The sequence below is a fragment of the Nylanderia fulva genome, unplaced genomic scaffold (assembly GCF_048542155.1).
Source record: "Nylanderia fulva isolate GAGA-0341 unplaced genomic scaffold, ASM4854215v1 Scaffold6, whole genome shotgun sequence".
Taxonomy (NCBI): domain Eukaryota; kingdom Metazoa; phylum Arthropoda; class Insecta; order Hymenoptera; family Formicidae; genus Nylanderia; species Nylanderia fulva.
This window is the reverse complement of record NW_028190698.1, coordinates 5,859,875-5,879,631: the sequence shown is the minus strand read 5'-3', so window position 1 is coordinate 5,879,631 and position 19,757 is coordinate 5,859,875. Positions and strand designations below refer to the sequence as shown.

The 19,757-nt window shown below is 33.8% G+C and overlaps 1 protein-coding gene across 1 annotated transcript in view; it reads right to left on the bottom strand.

Moving 5' to 3' along the window:
* LOC114940614 (uncharacterized) overlaps positions 1-19,757 on the bottom strand; it is a 139,644-nt gene that overhangs the window by 33,617 nt on the left and 86,270 nt on the right. Inside the window, exon 4 of the mRNA XM_029315338.2 lies at positions 14,284-14,417. Within this exon, the coding sequence (XP_029171171.1) occupies positions 14,284-14,417 (134 nt within the window). The remainder of the gene's footprint in view (positions 1-14,283; positions 14,418-19,757) is intronic.

Genomic DNA, 19,757 nt, shown 5'->3' with positions numbered 1-19,757 from the left:
GAGCAACAGCAAAGTTAGTTACTGCGTCAATCATTATTACCTACTCGGGCGCGAAGGCTATTTTATTTATTGCATTTGCTGGGATCGACTAGCGCGAGATTCATTGGAAAATATTACGATTATTATTTTTAATTGGTAACTTATACGTATAACACTCTTCACAAATCGATAACACTCTTAATTACAGTAATTCTGTAATAATGCGTAATAGTATATTATAAAATATTTTTATATACATGAGATCTATTCATTAGTCACATCATCTTTTCGTTATAATATAAATGGAAAAAATATCTGATGAAATAACAATGTTGTTAACAAATGTGCATTTTAATCCGTTGTGTCGGCAAACTTTTAAAAGCGTTTATGTAAAAGTTACGGAAGAGACACCTAACATATAACACTAAATTGCGGTAAAGTTGATCGAATAACATAATGACTATGATGTAATTTGCATGCATTACATGCAGGAGTATAATGATCAGTATGTTGCAAGGGCAGAGACAATCTGTAGTTATTACGATGTCACTGTCGACTTGACATATTCATGAATCTTAACGATCATCTTTGACACGATATCTGACAGAATAAAGTCAAAAGATGTTTAATAATATTTAAAAAATAAGGATTAAAAAAGAAAGGAAGGAAGGAAGAGAAAAAAGAAAAAATGCATGCGTTATGAGGCACGCAATATAAAATTGACAGAGAATTTAAAATTTCTGTAATTATAAATAGGATGACATGTATCTCTCTCGTATGTAAAACTCATTAGCAAGGAAATAATTTATTATCCAAGGTGGAAAATTAAAGAGTCCGCATCCTAGCATGTTTTGAAAGTGCGGGACACCAGCTGCAAGCTTTCTTGAGCAAAGGATAAACCGGCAGGATTATGTTACGCCGAGGACGACGCGAGAGAGTCGGTATTAGTCCGCCGTCTGCAACTCACAGTAAATTTAGCATGTTTCTGCTGAGCTTGGGAAATCTGCGAGATGGTGACCCCTCCGTCGTCTTGGAAAATTACACGCGGGCCGAGAATCTTCGTTGAATTTAACTTTGCGAAATGTTATCTTGGAAACGTGCGTCGTTCAGACATACCTACGCTCTCCATTTGACGATAACGACACGATGTATATTCGCAATTGTTGAAGCAAACAATTTTCCTTGTATAACAATAATTTATTTATCGCAGGACTATCGGGCACATGAGGAAATAATTTTGGAATCCTCGCCTTTAACTTTAGATAAGTCCGCGCGCTATTTCAAGTGAGCTCAGGGATGTTCGATGTAATTCTGACGACTTTCCCCGACTTTCTTTGGACTTTTTAACGCTAAAGCAGCGGAGAGATTTATGCGGCAGTTAAAAATCCGCCGCATAAATATATTACCGCCGGAGCAAATTTCCCGAGTGTACATTAATCTGAATTTTTATCCGCGTCATCGTGACTTTCCTATAATACGTAATCTATAGACGTACTTCATCATACAATTCTTTGTTCGCACAAAGAGCGCTGATGAATTTTTAGATTGCAATAGCGTGCAGCCTCCTTTGCGCGTTAATAGGATATTAATTTTGATCGACAGTTCGTATGTATTGTACGGTCGAGTATATAATAAATTTAGATAAATTTCCGCTCTTCAATCGCTTGTACAATATTTTATATGTTTGAAAAACTAGTTTATAACCTACCGGTTAAACTGATTTATTTCATTTTATACGGCCGACTTGGCCAACTAGCTTAAGTCTTCCTAGATGTTATGCTCGGGGACTCAGACGATAGACTGGTATTAGTCGTCTGTCTCTAACTGTAGATCCGGCGCATTTAGGTTGAAGTCGACAGTATCCAGCGACCGGTTAAGCTTCCCGATAAACTCGTCAGTCGTTTGAATCGACTATACGGTATCAGCTTCAATTTACCGCCGGCTGTAGAAAGCATGCACAGTTCCTTTCACTAAAGTGGACAAGCATCTCACGCGCTTCGCTATCGGCGAAACGAAACTGGCGGCTCGCAACACTGCTTGTGTCGCGTGTATCCATGTGTCTATGCACACATTGATGTGCGCGTGTCAAGTGTACGCGTACTATACCCCAGCTTTATTAGACCGCGCAGGTCTGAAGTTCGGTCATGGGGTTGACGAGTAACGAAGTGGACGCGGAAACACGAACAGAGAGAAAGAGGGTGTACGAGCGGATGGAAATGAGGGATTGAAAGGGAGCGAAACGTGCGCGAAACACAAGCGATCCCCGGAAACGCGTTCAGAGAATAAAGGACAATATAAAGGAGGGAGAGAGAGAGAGAGAGAGAGAGAGAGAGAGAGAGAGAAGAGAGAGAGAGAGAACCAGGAATTGACGAAGCAACGAAGAACAGAACGGAGAGCTAGTTGGTAGTTTTAGGGGAGAAGTCATTATACGGACGAGACAAGTCCGAGAGACGTTCAGTCACGACTCTTCGAAAGGATCTTCCTGGATGGAAAACAATGGGGTTCTGTATGCATCTATTCGTTCCATTACGACACCGAGAGTTCCCGCTTGTTTATCAATGATTCGTTAAGTGGCTTCATCTCTTTCTCGCCCTCGATCGTCTCTCTTATTATCCGTCTCTCATTCCCGGTAACTTCATCCTCTCTCCCTTTCTCTCTATCTCTATCCTCATTGGGATCGCTTAATGAAAGTCGACGAAGCTGAAGCCTCGAGGGCAGACCGCACCAAGCTAGATACGATTTTCCTCGGTGTTATTGGCCGATAATCCGCTGGTATCGACGGACGTGGAATTATACGCGCGTATACATATATACAATGTATACTCTACAGTGATATAGAGCGGTTATACGTCGGATACACACCGGAGTTGCAAACGCCGCAGCGCACGTCAAACGCGGGAAGCAGCTCTCGCTCGGGTATTCTCCGTCCCACCCAGAGAGCGCGCGCACGTCCGCGCGAATTAAACTTAACCACAATTAGCAGGGACTCGAGGCCTGGGTTCGGCGGTACATATAACTGCGTGTAAATTGTAACAGCTATCCGACACTCGCGCAACAACCCCCATCGGCAATGCGTACGCACTAATGCGCTCGTGATGGGGCTCTGTCCTCCTCTCTTCCTTCAACCCCATAACGTGCTCAACACGCTACTGGGATCGCGAATGTTGAATACGAGATCAGCCGATCGCGATTCTATCGATCTATACATGGTCAACAAGCTCCTCGCGTTATCGTTCGGAGAGAAACACGGCGACTCTCAGGGAAGCCGATGAACCGAACGTCGCGCTATGATGTACAAAGGACAGCGCGTCCCGATAACTTATGTACGAATACAACCTTTAAGCCCTGTAAATCGGGACTCAGCGCTATATCTGCTCTTATTCCTCTTTCTCGTATTCTGTGTATAAAAGGATCTGGGTCACGCCGGTTACGTGAGAAATGTCTGGAAAAATTTAACGCTGCGTTGTTATTAATTGTATATCGCGATTGCATATGCATTTGAGATACAACTTGCATCGTGCCTTTGCATATAATTGAGTGCGATGTGTAAATATGCCGAAAAAATATTGTGTGTCGAAAATTTTTATTAATATTTATTTCCAATTTGTATTCAATTTTAACGAAAGATGCAATTTTCCTATGCTTTACTCGATATTACTGCAGTTTTCGATTTCTCAGATATTGCGACTAATAATTCAACAGGATAGATAGGCCATATAATTCAAGTATATATCTATATATCCTTCAGATAATCAATATCTTAGATATATATAACAAGTATTATAACGTTGTGCAATGTATGTATATTTGAGAATTATAATTCCAATATATTTTATCAACATTAATATCTTGATCTCTTTGTCTCTTCTCACACACATATATACATAAAAGGGATAAAGCTGCTGTATCGGATCATATATAAACTATGTAAAAATATTTTTGTGCATAGAGCACAAAAGACGTTAAACAAAAGACGTCGGTCCAACTTTATATGCATAACAACAGAAAACAACAGTTCTTTGAAGCGCGCGATGGTTACGATATGTAACTTCCTTTTTAATTTTTTCTGTTTTTAGTCTGATGGTTTTGTTTGACTCTTTTCTGTATTTGCTGCCTATTAAAATTATTGTAATGTATTTAGTTTCATTGTACTTGTGCGCACTATAAATGAAAACGATTATTTGCATTGTTTAAGTAACATAAAATTCAAAAAGCATGCATCAAAGAACTATATGGTTCGTTGAATGCACGTTAAATTAATTAAGATACGTACATAATGCATATCTATCATAGCGCGAGATTAAATTTATTTAGAGTTATTACGGCATACTTTTAAATCTGCTGCGAGATTTAATTATCAGAATTCTTCCATTAAAATAAAAATTTCGATTTACTAGTGTGATAGAACAAATATCTATTTTTTCTTCTTTTGTAAATAATGTATAAAATAATACATATTGTATAAAATACATATAAAAAAGGTGACAAAAAGTCTGTTGAAACTTAAGTAATAAAAATTTTTAATATAATCGATAAACAATTTTTCTTGTCAATAACATAGTCTATACTGTTTTTCTTCAATTATAAAAATGCGAACAAAAATTAACAATATCTCTCTCGTTGTTAGTATAATCAAATAAAGTTTATAATTTCCAATACGATCACGTGTGTATTGCTAACTAGGGAAATCATACAGTTGGGATTTGATTATTTCATCATACCATTTCATCCATTTATAAAAACTCTATTTATTTCATTCATCATTTTTTCTTGTAATTTATCGCATATTTTTTTATAATAATCAATTCATAAAAAAGAAGACACGTATGTGTGTCGGATATATTGATTGCAATTATAAAAAAGTATAAAATGCTAATTTGTATAAAAATATGTATGTAGAATCTAAACTAATTAATGCTATTCGTCAATATTTACTGTAAATATACTAATCATACAATTTATTTTTCACTGAATATCTAATTTCCATCATTTTTGTAGCTTGCGGCAATAACTTTCGCCTGATATCTACATTATGTAACAGCCGTTGCTGCAGAGACATTTGTCAAATATTAATCAGCACTAGCAAGTTATAAATTTTACATTAATGATTTTCAGAGCACATTTCATTAAAGTATTCTCTATTCCATTGCTAATTTAATATTACAATTGTAATAGCGTAATAAAATTTATAGTGCTGTTTATCAAAATAGTCAACTGCACTAAAACTACATTAATGAAATTGTGACACATAATATACTCTGGAAATGTTTCTGTAAACCGGAATATCATACAGTAGTTCCTACAATAGAGTCATATGAACGTGTGATTTGCTTTAATATCTTTAATTCTGAAACAAATTTAATTAAACAGAGAGATATTACATTTTAAAGAGAAAGAGATATTACACTTTATTATTTAATGATACTAAATGTAATCTTATACTAAAATGTATTCGCTATTTTTAGTGAAAGTTTACGGCAAATAAAAATATACATAAAAGAAACATTTATTGTCTGTAAAAACAGATATTTCTAACAGTAAAGGTATAGTTAACCGAGTTGAGAGCTTTAGTTTTTGATTCACAATTACAATAACGTTATTTTGTTTAGCTTGTATATTAAAAAATATATATTCAATGTAACGGCAAATTATATAATGTACTATGCTTGAAATGCGCAATATTTTCTTTAAAATTATTTTTGTTTGACATATGATCAACATAAAAACAACAAGTATTTAGATTGATTTACATATATACACGCTGTACAATTCATTCTATTTTAATTCAAAGTTTATTGAAGAATCCATAGATAAAAAAGCTCTGTCAGATCAGGAGTAGCCCGTGCAAAAATACTCTAAAGGTTCTGAAAGTTATCGTATTCACTTCGCCTTTGCTTCATTTTTATTCATACGACTCGTTATCTCTTCGATCATTTCAATTTTTGTCGCGCAAAAGAGAAAGAAAACATGAGAGTTGAATGAGTAATCGTCAACTGACAAAATAAAATGACGCCAATCTCGGCATCTTCGATTCAAATAGCTTTTTGCGTGTCAATCCCTCTCTAATCCAATGTCTGAAAAAGAGGATATGTCTCTTGTAAAGAAAAAAGAAGGAGAGAGAAAAGCTTTTGACGCCAGGTCAAGGCTTCTCTGCAATCGTTTGCAGCTGTAGATCACGGATGTATAAGCTTTCATTATCTTTCAAGTCGGTGACTCTATCGCTTCACGTCATGATCACGCGAGTGTGCGAGCAAGCTTCATATATATATATATATATATATATATATATATATTTGTATGTCCTAACCATCACGGTTTCGCCATGTTATCCGAGGAGGACATCTCCAGTTTCATGGGAGAACAAACGGCACGTCGTGTACACATCTACTGACGAACCTATAGAGATTGCGAGGACGTTCTCGAGACTTAATGAATGGCTCGGTATGTGTATCTGTGTGCGTGAGAAAGGGAAAGAGCAACGCCGACGTAGAAGGGAGAGAAAGAAGTTGATGGTCGGCTGTGGGAAGGTTAAGGGTAGATGGCCGCTCGATTTCTTTTTTCTGCTGTCGCGTGTTGAAAAATAAAATCGGCGCGGACGTGAGCGCAAAACGTTTCGCTTCAATCATTTTTAATGCGAACCTCCTCCACCTGTAATACTGTCATCCCTTGCATATTTTACGGCGTCGCGCGATCACACGGAATATTATTCATTGCGATTCTGGCGTTCGTGAAAATTTGAAAAAACGAATACATACGTTTATATAAATAAATGATGCATAAAAAATGAGCTGTTGCAGATAGAAAAACTGTTTTACATTCGATCGATATTAATTCCGTTAAAAAATGAATACTCGCGACAAGATTTAACGCGGACCGAGAGAGAAAGACGTCGATGTCCGATGACGCGGAAGGGTGAAAAGTGCAGTCGCTCTCTCGACGGATTTCGAATTATTCTCTCTCATCGAGGAATATTTCGGTCTTCGTTCATCTCCCGGTACAAAAGCTGCGAGCCTTGCCTCGGATTAGCTCCGACGCCCTTGCGCCTCCTCCTGCGGCGTTGCGCTGCAATTTGTTTCACGATGGAATGGGAGAGGGAGAGGGACCGGGGTTTTAATCTGCATCGGATTATACCCTCAAAGAGCGATGCATTTCATTATGCCGAAGCCATGCGGGAAAGTGGGCCGGTGTTTGTAGACGGTGCCGGCCAGCGAAACCGTAGTGGAAATGAAGGACAGACTCCGGATAAATCCTTTTCCGTTATCACTTTAGACACCTGTCTGTTTGCCGCGGAGAATGAAGAAGCACAGTTGATATATTCGTGCTTATATGTATACACGTTCAACACCGTACTGCTATTAATATTTAAAGAAACGTTCGTTGAAGAATGCTTTTTGTTATTTTAACGTTTTGTGTCTCTCTCGAGAATTAAAACGCCAAAGAGAGCTAAATAGTTTGGTGTAAAATTTTGCGTAAACATTCGTTGATCTCTCCATTGTACTCGAATTTCGCGTAAAATAACATTTGTGAAATTCTCTCTCGATCGGTAATTCGAAATGGAACCTTTAACGTAATGATTATAGAAAACAGAATTACAACAGAATTTAATGGTTACGCATAAAAGCATTATGATATAGGAATTTACTGTTTCGCATGGCGAATATATACAGATTTTTGACGGCTCGTACATCGTATAGTACTTCCGTGTAGACGCAGGTGTTACGTTGGAAAATGATAACAAAGTACCGACTTTGAACGAAGCTTTTGATGCATCGTGCAGCAATTGCAAGCAGTGCATGGAGTCATGGTTTATGATGCAGTAAATTCAATGGTGTCGCATGCGAAGTTTGCGTCAAAAATCTTTCGATCAATTTTGCACTAAAAATGCATTTAATATAAAATATAGGTTTTTTTTTTTAATTCCTGTTACGTTGTACGAAGACGAGAATTATGCAGACTAATATAAAAATAGCATAAATAAATTGACTAGAATGAGAAACGTTGCATAACGCGCCGATTTGTATTTTACGAAATTTTAATAGAATAAGATTTAAATTGCGTCTGCCGAGAAATCAAGTTGCAGTAAGAAAACAGGTATTTTTTAATGTTTTGCCGCTTCCGCGACGTTCCACCTTATATTCAAATATATGCAAAAGTAATGCCGCGTTGGCCAACAACCAAGTCGAAAACGTGCAGTGTTAAGGCGGGCGAAGACATGCTTAACGCGCGAATAATCATCTGCATATGTTCCTTTTGCATATAAGCTTTTAAAAGTCATTTAACTATATTGCACAAAATTTATGAGAAAAAGCTTTAGTAAGAGCCGCCGCTCGTGATACGTTTTTACATATTCATGCGCGTGTAATCATTAACTTATTAATTCGTTAAGCATTTTTGTTGCAAACGTCGATTCGGAATTGCATTTTACGTTTTTTGACGTCACAATTTGAAATATTATATTAATTTCAATAAATAATACAATATGATTAAGGGCGGATTCTCTGGCCAATTTGGAGACGATTTTTCCTTAGCAAAAATGTTGAGAAGTCAATAATTTTCGAGTTACAAGCGATTGAAAAAATGGGTTTCTTGAAAATTAAACGTTTTGAAGTTAAAAGTCTAACATAATTACATTCTTCAGTTAATTTCAGGTAGAGTTTACTTTATTAAAATTTTAATTTGAAGCTTAGTTATAAAGATACATAATGACAAATATTGGAAAGTTGTAAAAAATGATGACCTTTTTCGACATTTTCGCTGAGGAAAAATCATTCCCAAATTGACCAAAGAATCCATTTGTAATCGTTGGTCCGTTAATTACCGGACATCCTGTATATCGCGCGTATCAATATTATCACTGCTTTATTTATTCATGAAAACTACTCGTCAGAACAAGCGTGTCAAATCGATATATAACAAACAATGAAACTGCCAGATATTTCTCGTACGTCTCGAAGATCAATTCGTTGGATCTCGAATAAGACTCGCGACGTACTAAGCGATCGCTATTGGTATCTCGCGATTGAAAAGAGCCGGCAAACTTTGCCCAGCAATTCAAGATAATGTTTTCACTAGCATCACCGGAGGTTATTTTACTATGTGGTACCTCAAGTCCATCGCTCATCTCACCCCGTTTTACAAAATATCTGTCGGATACCTCATGAGATTACAAAAACAACCGCGCGGTCGTGCTCGGTTCCGTTTTTCGAAAAGCACGAGAAAGAAAATACCCGCCGGTGTCCCGAGAAGTCGGAAGTGCAAGGGACAATTGGTCGACGCAAGCGCCGTTTTCAGGGTGACGATATTTACGATTCGATAAAGTTTCGTAGCGCGGATGCGATCCCGGGATCCTCTTTCCCGCGGGGATATGTTTCTGATTGGCAGAAGTTACCACGGGTTATAAGTTGATTAAGACGGGGAAACGATGCCAAAGACTGTTTGCACAGATAATCTCGAACTTGGTTTCGTCACGGTAAAGTTTTGCCCCTCTCGATAAGATGCCAACAAATCGCGACGTTTTTTCTAATTGAAGGACTGATACCGGGATATACAAAGAATAACACAAAGTTGCACATTGCTTCGTATTGTATATCGCGATGCTTAAACAAGTTATGCATCTGTTCTTCGAAATAATTGAACAGATTGAAAGTATAAATTCTAAGAAAGTTTTTGTATAATTTTCATCATTTTAATGGAAAAATTTTTAATTGGGATTTGAACGAAACGAAAGATCAGATAATTGATATTGTTGAATAAATAAAAACGTCATACAGTTGTAAATAAAATAATAATTGAAAATATTTGAAAATGTATATAAATATTTATATTACAATCTTTATAAAATTTTTTTACATTTAAATATTTTTTTGTAAGCTACTTTTATAACAGCGTATTATTTGGAAATCTATTTCCCAACTTGTTCTATAACGCGTTTCTACTTCGTTTTAAATATAATTAATCTTAAATCTTTCCTATTTTAACTCAAATAGTTTTAAATGTAAAAGCGTAAATAAATACTGAAAATTTAAATCTAAATATTAAAAATTAAAATATATATGCGTGCACGCGCAAGGATCATAAAATTTTAAAAACTAAACATTAATTCTTACAGAAAAGTATTCAACAAATTCGTTAGAAATAAAATCAGGAAAGAATAAAAAGTACAATTTATCGAACAGATATCTCAAAAAAGTCGTAATTTGTCATCACCAGACTCGGTAGCACGATATATGCATTCAGGCGACGTATAAAATCACAATAAATCTCAAATAATAAATCCCGTCCATATTATCAAATAATACATTCCAATTCCATTCATAAAGATATTCCAATATAGATTCGTGAATCTCGTACAGGTTATGCAAATAATGCGGCTAATTGTAAAAGAGACAGGTGTCAGGTGTGATCGTAATAAAACGTGAAAGACTCATAGTCGTGAAAATAAAGCATGTCGGGGATGAGATCTAACAATAAATATTAATTCTGCGAATTAATAAAATTCTTTTTATTTAGCCTTTTAATTTAACGTCCCTCAACCAGTGATTTAATCACTTATGGCTAAAAATATATAGACCATTCCTATTTTTATTTTCTCTTTAGAATGATACCCAGTTCATATATAGAACGTGAAGGACTAAACAAGCCCAATCTCATCGCTTCATACATGCGCACCACGGATGTAAGATAAACGGGGTCGCACGTGAACTAACGCCGTTTACGATACTGGGTTATGAGGTATTAAAGGACGACGATCGCATATTGATATCGCGCGTAAGGACGCGCATCAGCTGCGCAAAATTTATATACGTATCCGCAACAGTGATGGCGCATAGATTAATTTTAAGAATATCAGGTTGTACAAATTGTGTATGTAAATGTCAAATATAGTGATATTATGATACTATAAGATGCAAATGCATTATATATAACCATGTATTGCAAATTTAAAATTTAAGCAATTTCGGCACGCTCGGCATTACTAGAATTAATAAAAATTATTGGACGCGATACACAAATAAATTTCAATATTCCAAATTATAAATTAAAATTAAAAATCGTCTCTTTTCAATATAGCTACATCATTAAAAAGCTATGATTCGTTAACTTTGAAAATATTGTTAAAAATATTCTGATGCATATATGTGACGATTTAATATGTTTTTATGACGTCTTTTAAATAAAATAGGAAACTGATAAGCATAGGAATGTATCATTTCCACAGTCATTTATCCATTTAAATTTCTCTAAAATTCTAATTTGAAAAGCGCCTATCAGCTATCATCATTTTATTACATCCGTAAATAAAATATTTTATTGACAATGTGTCCTTTAACATTTAATGTATATTTAATCGCACATTTTATATTGTAAATATGTATCATTTATATTAATGTATCTCGATAATTATCAATAATTAATTAGCTCTTAATATATGTACATTTAATTTATACATTTATACACATGATAAAACAAAATTACAACAATTTTGAATATTAACACGTATTGTTTCATAATAATATAATTATTTTAAAATACGCTATTTATTAGGATAAATTAAAATAAATTAAATACGTCTAAAAATATTTAATAAATTATTCCGAAAATTAAGACCAGAGAATAGAAGTTCTTAGAAAAGAAACAGAGAGAAAGAAGCTGTAATATGTTATACTGAAATTTGATTGTTTTTTTCACCCTTAATTTCATCCACAAAATTAGATTGTCAGAAAATAAAAATAATAAAGAACACTATAGCTCACAACCTTTTTCATTAAAAGTTGATTCAGCAACTTTTAAATGAAAAACTAGAATGTAATTTGTCACACGGAGTATCACAATTTACAAATGTATATTTGTAAAATTTGTTAACGATTATATCCTCAATAAAACAAAATAGATTAAAGCACCGTTATCAATGAAGAAAAATATTCTGAAGTTATACGATATTAATTAAAAAGAAATCCTCTGTAGAAGAGAGATCAACTAAAGCTAGAAGTTTTTCTTGCAAGTGAACTACTTTTTCCGATGCAAGTAAACTTGTACTGGCAACGCCCTGGTCGTAAGAAACCGTTGTTTCCGCGACAAGATATCTTCCACGCTCTCAGAAACGTTCCCTGCAAATTCGACGAGTTTCTCGACAAGACGTTAGCCGTAAGAAGCTAGCAGACCGACTCGGTTGTTCCTGAGCAATTCGTTACTGCTACCCTTCTCTCACTGCCCTCGTCGGCACTGTTCCATCGTTACTCGCACTTACGTATATATATATATATGCGATACTAATTTTCCAGAGGTCCCATGGAGAAAGAAACTCGTGGTTGATTTTCTTCAGAATCGTATTTTCCCCCGGCTTTTTATCGTACCATTATACCATCGGGGGAAGAATAATATCATTATAACTTTACAGAGAAAATTTACGATTCGCTATCAAGCAATCATTCCGAATGAATCGATTAAATTATATTGAACAAACAAATCTTTGTGCTTAAAATGTATAATAATGAGGTATAATATAGTGTGAACGGTAGAAATTCATATGAATTGCGGTTAAAAACACAATTTATAGAAAATATTGTATTGCAAATTATCGAATTTATCCAATCGAACAACTTTCTTCCCATGGAAATTAATTCAATATTTGATTATTGCAAAATATGCAACAATGATTAACTCGGGGCGTTTCCTCATTAATCAGTTAAATCCGTAATATCTTTTAGAGAGAACTGCAAATATATTATATATAATATTAAATTAAAAAAAAAAAAAAAAACAGAAAACATTTTTTATCTAACAGCAACGTTTAAATAATGTAAAATCAAGGCTAAAATAACAAATATATTTTGAACATTAAAATATTATCGGATGTGTGCGCCACATTCAGTCACACGGGTTTCTGTTCGATCAAAGTCGGTGGCAAATTTCGGATTTCTGCGGACGATCAAGCACAGACCACGCTTCCGCTTTGCATTTAGCCGTATCAGCTAATGAGATCCCGCGACATCATCCCAGGAGATTATGGGTAATGCATCGCCGGAGGCTGTACGCCTGTGCAGGCGTGTCTCTCGCTCGACAAAAGTTACTCGACAACATTTTTGCTGGTATCGCGTGGTTATTAGTATTTCGTTCGGTACTCCTGGCGGCTTTTGCACGGATTATCCGATTATTCAAATTCCCTTATCCCGCGGATGCGACTTGATAAAACCCCCTCACTACTTCAGAGGCGACGGGTAAGACTTAATCATCCATGCTCTAATTCTGCGCAGTGGATTCATTCAATTCGGCATAAGAACTAGATTGCCCAGAAAGCAAATAGACGATACGCATATTACGGCACATTTTCGCAGGACAAAGAGTTTACTTAATCCTCTTTAAAATGTGTCAATTTGCTTCTCACGGAGAGATCAATTTGCTAACATTTCGAATAGCTTTGCACAACTCTATTAATGCTACAATTATTTCGTACTAAATTAAGTTTCTCTAAACGTGCCCTCATAAAACTGTGCAAATTCTCTCCACATCGTTTAAAAGCTGATAATAGATGGTATTCACATTTCGAGTGTGTGTGTGATAAAGGAAAAACAGTAACGTGACGGAAATGATTCTTTTTCCGAACGGTCAGAGGAGTTTCCTACTACAATAAACATTGGCGGTAATGATAATAGCACAGCAATGTAGATACATATATTCTGTAAATTGAAAATCGATATCGAAATCCCGCGCACTTTCAATGAGGCTTACGAGTTTCATGGGGTGGTAAAAGCAATAGTCTTCGATTTAACAATTTTTATAAAAAGATCCATTTCAAGCGAGAAGATGTGAGAAAAACGTATTCCGATTGAATAGTATAAAGCTAAAAGAATGTTGAATAAGAAAAAAAAAAAAAAAAAAAAAAGAAACAGAGAGCGTCCGATTTTACGCTTTCACTACACTTGACTAATCTTTCGTCACTTCAGAACGAATCAGTCATCAATTGCACGTGTAATAAATATTTTTGCGACAGCAAAAATTGATGGTTTAAAAAATGGTCACTTTTCCAAATCTATCGTCAGATAGAATGAATCAATTAATAGTAAATACAAAATATTTTTTTTTCTTTCGAAACAAGGTTTCAATTTCGCCGATATTTGCGCAAATATTTTTCCTAAAAGATTATCTAAAGTCCGAATGCGAATATGCGAAATGCATACAACTGCAAACGCACAATGCTGGAACTCAATCACCTAACGCACATATTGTACATATATTTCCTCGCTCTCGCTCTCTCTCTCACTCTGATTCGATAATACAACAATCGTGTCGATAGGCATCACTTACCTGCTGATTGTTCAGCGTGAATAAGAACTGAACCGGCGGCTTCGATAACGGCAGACTGCAATTTGCCCTCAACGTGTCTCCCGGATCGTAGCGTTCGCGTTCCGATACGATAACGGGTCTCCCGCTGGGTAAAGCTGAAACATAATAATTTCGTAAAGTCTCTCTTATACTCATTGTCGACGAAACTAAAATCTAAGGGGAAAGGGAACGAGGAGGGAATGCCGTAATCGCGCCGTTTTCCTCGGCGCTCACCGCCGAAACTTATCCAATATTCAAGCGCCAATGAGGAGCCCGTTATGTCGCCGGGTTTATGCGCTCCTGCGGAGCACAATGGGGGTACGTGTATTGCGTAATCCCGACGCTACCCTCAAAAGGCAGTTACGGACGCGTAACCGTGGAAAAATATTAAGCGCAGCACGCGGGATATTGATTTTGCCGGCAGCGGCGCGAATCGGGTAAACGCGGGGCGTTGTGATGCAAAGACAATAGCACCCAAACTGAAACTGTGATTAAAAGCTTGTTTGTTCTACTGCAAAATGAAGTGTCCGTGAATAGCGGCGATCATTGCTCGCCTCCCCCGCACAGAGGGTAAAACGGACTTGGGTAAAATAATAAAGCAAACTTTGTGTGTCGGAAATTCACTAATCGTCGCGATATTTCAAACGCGAAATCAAATGTATGGATGTATATCGAAATAATCTAATTTTTTCGAAAAATTCCAGACGTGTAAATCAAATATCCGCGGTGATACGGAATTTCTGCGATAATTAATAACACATTTATTTATATTATTATTGTTAAAATTGCGTTCATTGTTTATTATATCTCTTTCGTGTTTCTAAATTTATATGTATTACGTGGAAATTTTATATTTAAACGCAATGTATATATTATATAATGCATTCATAATTCAGCAATTTAATTTTCTTCTAATTCGAATATTTACAACAATATGGACGGCGTGTATAGCCAGATGTGTGTGTATATATATTATATACATAATATTTGAATTTCGTTCGTTGCACAAATATACTTCTAGAGAAATTGGATGCGCTGGAAATGGATCGTCAATTTACAAAGCACTTCAATTTTATCACTAAGCTATCAGAGATCTAAAAAACGGCCAGAGATATTAAATGTTCATTCCATCTTTTACTCATAAAAATTAAAAAAATTGTACAAATTTTACATACTCGTGTACGAAAAATATTTTTACTCGCTTGTCACTATGTACACATATTGCATACCAATTATAAGAATTATGTGTAAACATATTGATTGTATTAAAAAATCATGTTATTTTGTGTTTATTTAAATAAAATGTAGTAATTTAAAGTAAATAGTAAGAAGAGTATGCATATAACGATTATTGCGAGAAAATGTTTAAGCTATGTATATCAAATAATAGAAAAAAATTAGTTTATTTTGTCATATATTACTTGGTGATTCGTGATAACGAATTTCACGCATTTGGACTATTACTTAAATAACTAAAGTGCTGTCAATGTAATATTTAATAATGCATTTCTTGAACAAATGTGACATATTGTTGTAAGCGAATGATTTATGCAGAAAAATCGAATCTTTGTGCATTAATTTGATCTTCGATTAAGAATGGTTTCATAATATCTAATCGCAAAACAGATAAATTAATTACGTGTTGTATTCGTTAAATGAGAAAATTAAACGTAAATTTGCAAACATCTGGTATATATATTTGTGTATTGAAAATTATTTAAATATTGTGGAAACACGAAATTTAACAAAATTATAATATTGCGAAAACACGAAAGACCAATTTACATTTACATATGATAATTAAAATTATTTTAAGTTATATCTCCTAATCCAATTCTGTTACACGATTTGCATCAATGTTAACGGTTTGTTTTTGAGTTTCCTTATCCTAAAATACTATATGAAAAATATAGAAAATGTTTCGAGATTTTCGATTGACTCATTTTTATGACGTGTTATAATCGTGTTTGCTTATTCTCACGTTCTTAACTACAAGCTTCATATATATCTACTTCATATAGTGAAGCACTTAAAACCAACTTGAGATGAAACCGGAAGCTATTGCTAGTAAGTCAAGTGAAAGGAATAACTATCGAGTCTCTCCTAAGCTCTGCTCGAGGCGACGATAAACCAACGACTCGTGAAACGATAGAACGATTAATTGAATCTCAGTTATTTTCCTACGTTTCATCATAAATTATCGAGCAAAGAAATTAATTATAGGAATTGATGAAAAGACGCTATGTTTTTGATCCGTAGTATCCTTATTCCTCGATGCAAATATATATTTAAAAAATTCTTAATATTTTTATCAGACGCTGTTGTATAAAGAAGATAAAAGCTTGAATAAAAACTTAACTATTCGAAGAACATATACTATATAATTTGAGTAAAAAGCAATAGAAGGAAATTAAATATTATTTTAGACAATACTAGATATTTTAAAGTGAATAAATGAGAAAGAAAGAGTATAATTAAATAACCGTAACATCGTGATATGTTTTCATGCGCAGAATATTTTCAACTTTACATTTCCTTGTTATTAATGAAAGCTTTATTAACGTCTATTGTTTTAATATTCGTAATTGTGACTTGTACTTCCATCTAACTTTTTTTAAAAATAACAAAATGAAGAAAGTAACAAAAAGTAACACAAAAAAAGGCGTAACCATAAGATATTGCAAGAAAATTACTCGATAAAACCTTTACTACGACGTAAAAAGTATCCGTCTATTCCCGCAGAGTTTTCATCGTCCTATACTTTAATTAGTTATATGCTTTGATATCGATTTATTATTTTGATTGCATCAATTAAACGCCACACTATTACGACGTGGAAAAATAAAAAATATAAACTGCGAGGAAAGATAATATTCAGAAAAATTGTAGTACGATACAGATACGATTTTCCCATAAGCATGTGAAAACTGCTTCCGTTTAAATTCGTTTACCTTACGAGAACATCCCGCGATATTATCGTAAAATATCAAATTCATATCCCGTCCGAGATGCGGATAGCATCGCTTTACTATAAAAGATTCTTCGTCTGGATTTAAGAGTTGCTAATAAAGAAGACGATTTGTGGATATCATGTCACTTCCAAAATCGTAACAAATCCCGTCGTGATCGATTATGCGAGAGAAATGAAATTTCATCACTATCATTATTACATCGAATATTCTTTGCAAGCATCTATTCATTTTGCACGAAATTCGTTAATCATGCAGATAAAACCGAAAATATTGAAATCGCTTTGCAAAGTGGTAATGTATCATAATCGTAGGGCGAAGAATAAAAGAAAACATGGTAGTAAGTTTTCTACATTGGGTATCTGCTGAAAAATGAACGTGATACATTTACAGCAATTCGGAAAAAGAGAAAACCTTTAAATATTTGACGGAGGAGTATCGGGAATAGACGGAAGTAAAAATAAAAGTTAAAGCACCACCGGAAGAAGAAATAAGAACGTAAGAAGGCTGGCTTATGAAACGAAAGAAAGAAGAGGAATTCTAACCAAAGATATAGGTATATACGAAAAATTATTAACCAACAAAGAGGAGATTAATAAATGCTAATAAACTTATACAAAATAATCTCATTTTTTTAGATTTATTTAGTTGTAATGTTACTGTCTCCTTAAATGATTGCAAATATATTATTTGAAATTAAATTAATAATTAAAACGACTATGATTTGTTATTAATGCAAAACATTTTCAAAACATTTTATATAAATGCATTTGTCTATACATATATTTGATAACTGGAATATTGGACGATATGACTGATACTTGAATTTTGCAAATTAAAATGGCCAACGGTTGCCAGAAATTTCGAGAACCATCGCACATCATTCGATCATCAATTTTGTTCTCCGTTTATCGGAAGTCAATTTCATAGTTGATATGATATATATATATATATATATATATATATATATATAACCACGTACACATATTTCTGATGATTGCCTTCCATGTAGCCCATAAATGAAAAGGAAACTATGCCAATTAAATGTGACACAACTCTTCAATTAAAACAAAAATATTTTATGTATAATAAATAATAGTAAATTGTTAATAAATATTCTATTAAATATTGTAAAGTCATAAAAAGTATTATAAAATTTTGATGCATGTGTAGCCAAACATTTTTTCCGGCAATAATATATTTTAATAATATAATGCGCTTCTATGCATGTATGTGTAAATATAAATATGTATGTGTGCGTACGTGTGTTGTATTCAAGATTTTCAAATAGTTAAAAAAAATCAAAATGTTTTGACAATTCGCAAGAATATAGAATTTAATGAGAACTCAGGAGCAAATTTATGAGAGATGATTCAGATTGTTACGCATTTGTCGGTACATTGAGAGAAACGTGCTTAAGCAAAATTACAAGCGATTTCGATATAGTATTCGCTACTGTCGAGCGTTATACATATTAAGGTCTGAATCTATTTTACATTCATGAGAACATTAGAACGCGAGTACGTAGGAATTTTGAAATTAACATATATGTGCAATCTTCTTGATAGGTAACTGCTCCTGTATAAATTAAAATTATGCAAGATCTCCAAAATCTTTCCAATTTTACATATGTATGTTAAGTGGAATATTATACCTTGTAAAATGCACTTTGCATTATTGTAATACTGTAATAAGAATCGCGTGAATAATTGGCAAATATGAATCCTATTATCTTTCTCATTAAAGAAAAAATCGATTCCAGATTGGTTAAAATTCAAATAGATAAAAGTCAGTTGTGTTTATATGTATGTAGTATATAAAGAGCACAGTAAAAGTTTCGAACTTATTATATGATAATAATTGATAATAATAACTTTTTTATATTTGTCATATGCAGGTTCCAGTTTTTTTCCATATATTTATCTTCAATAAGATAATTTTGATAAAATTTAAATCGATTTCCTCCTATCTAAATTTCATAAATTTTTTTGTAACTTTAAATTTCAGTTATCGTGTTAATGTTTAAATGTTTCACAACACGTTGAAAAATTAATTATCGAAATACAACGCGTAGAAATTCAGCTCTTAAAACTTATTACTATCTCAAATATTTATCACTTTGAAATACTAATGAAAGATACAAGCATAGATAAACGTATCATGACATAGTAAACATAAGTAAGTAAACATCAACAATCATCATAACTTTCGCAGGGTAACGTGTTATATGTTCTAGTTTATGAGGGTAATATTAATTAAGCAATAATTATACGTTTAATAATGTATATATACCAAAATTAATTTATGTAAAGCTAAATATAGAAACGTTAAATGAAAGGCATATTTACACAATGTAACTTGAATTAATTCATATTAAAACTTTTTTATTTTTCTATAATCAAATTTTATAAAAAATTTATTCTTTTAGTTTAATAAGAAACATTAATTTCATCGATATTTAATATCCTATAAATATAAATCAGTTTA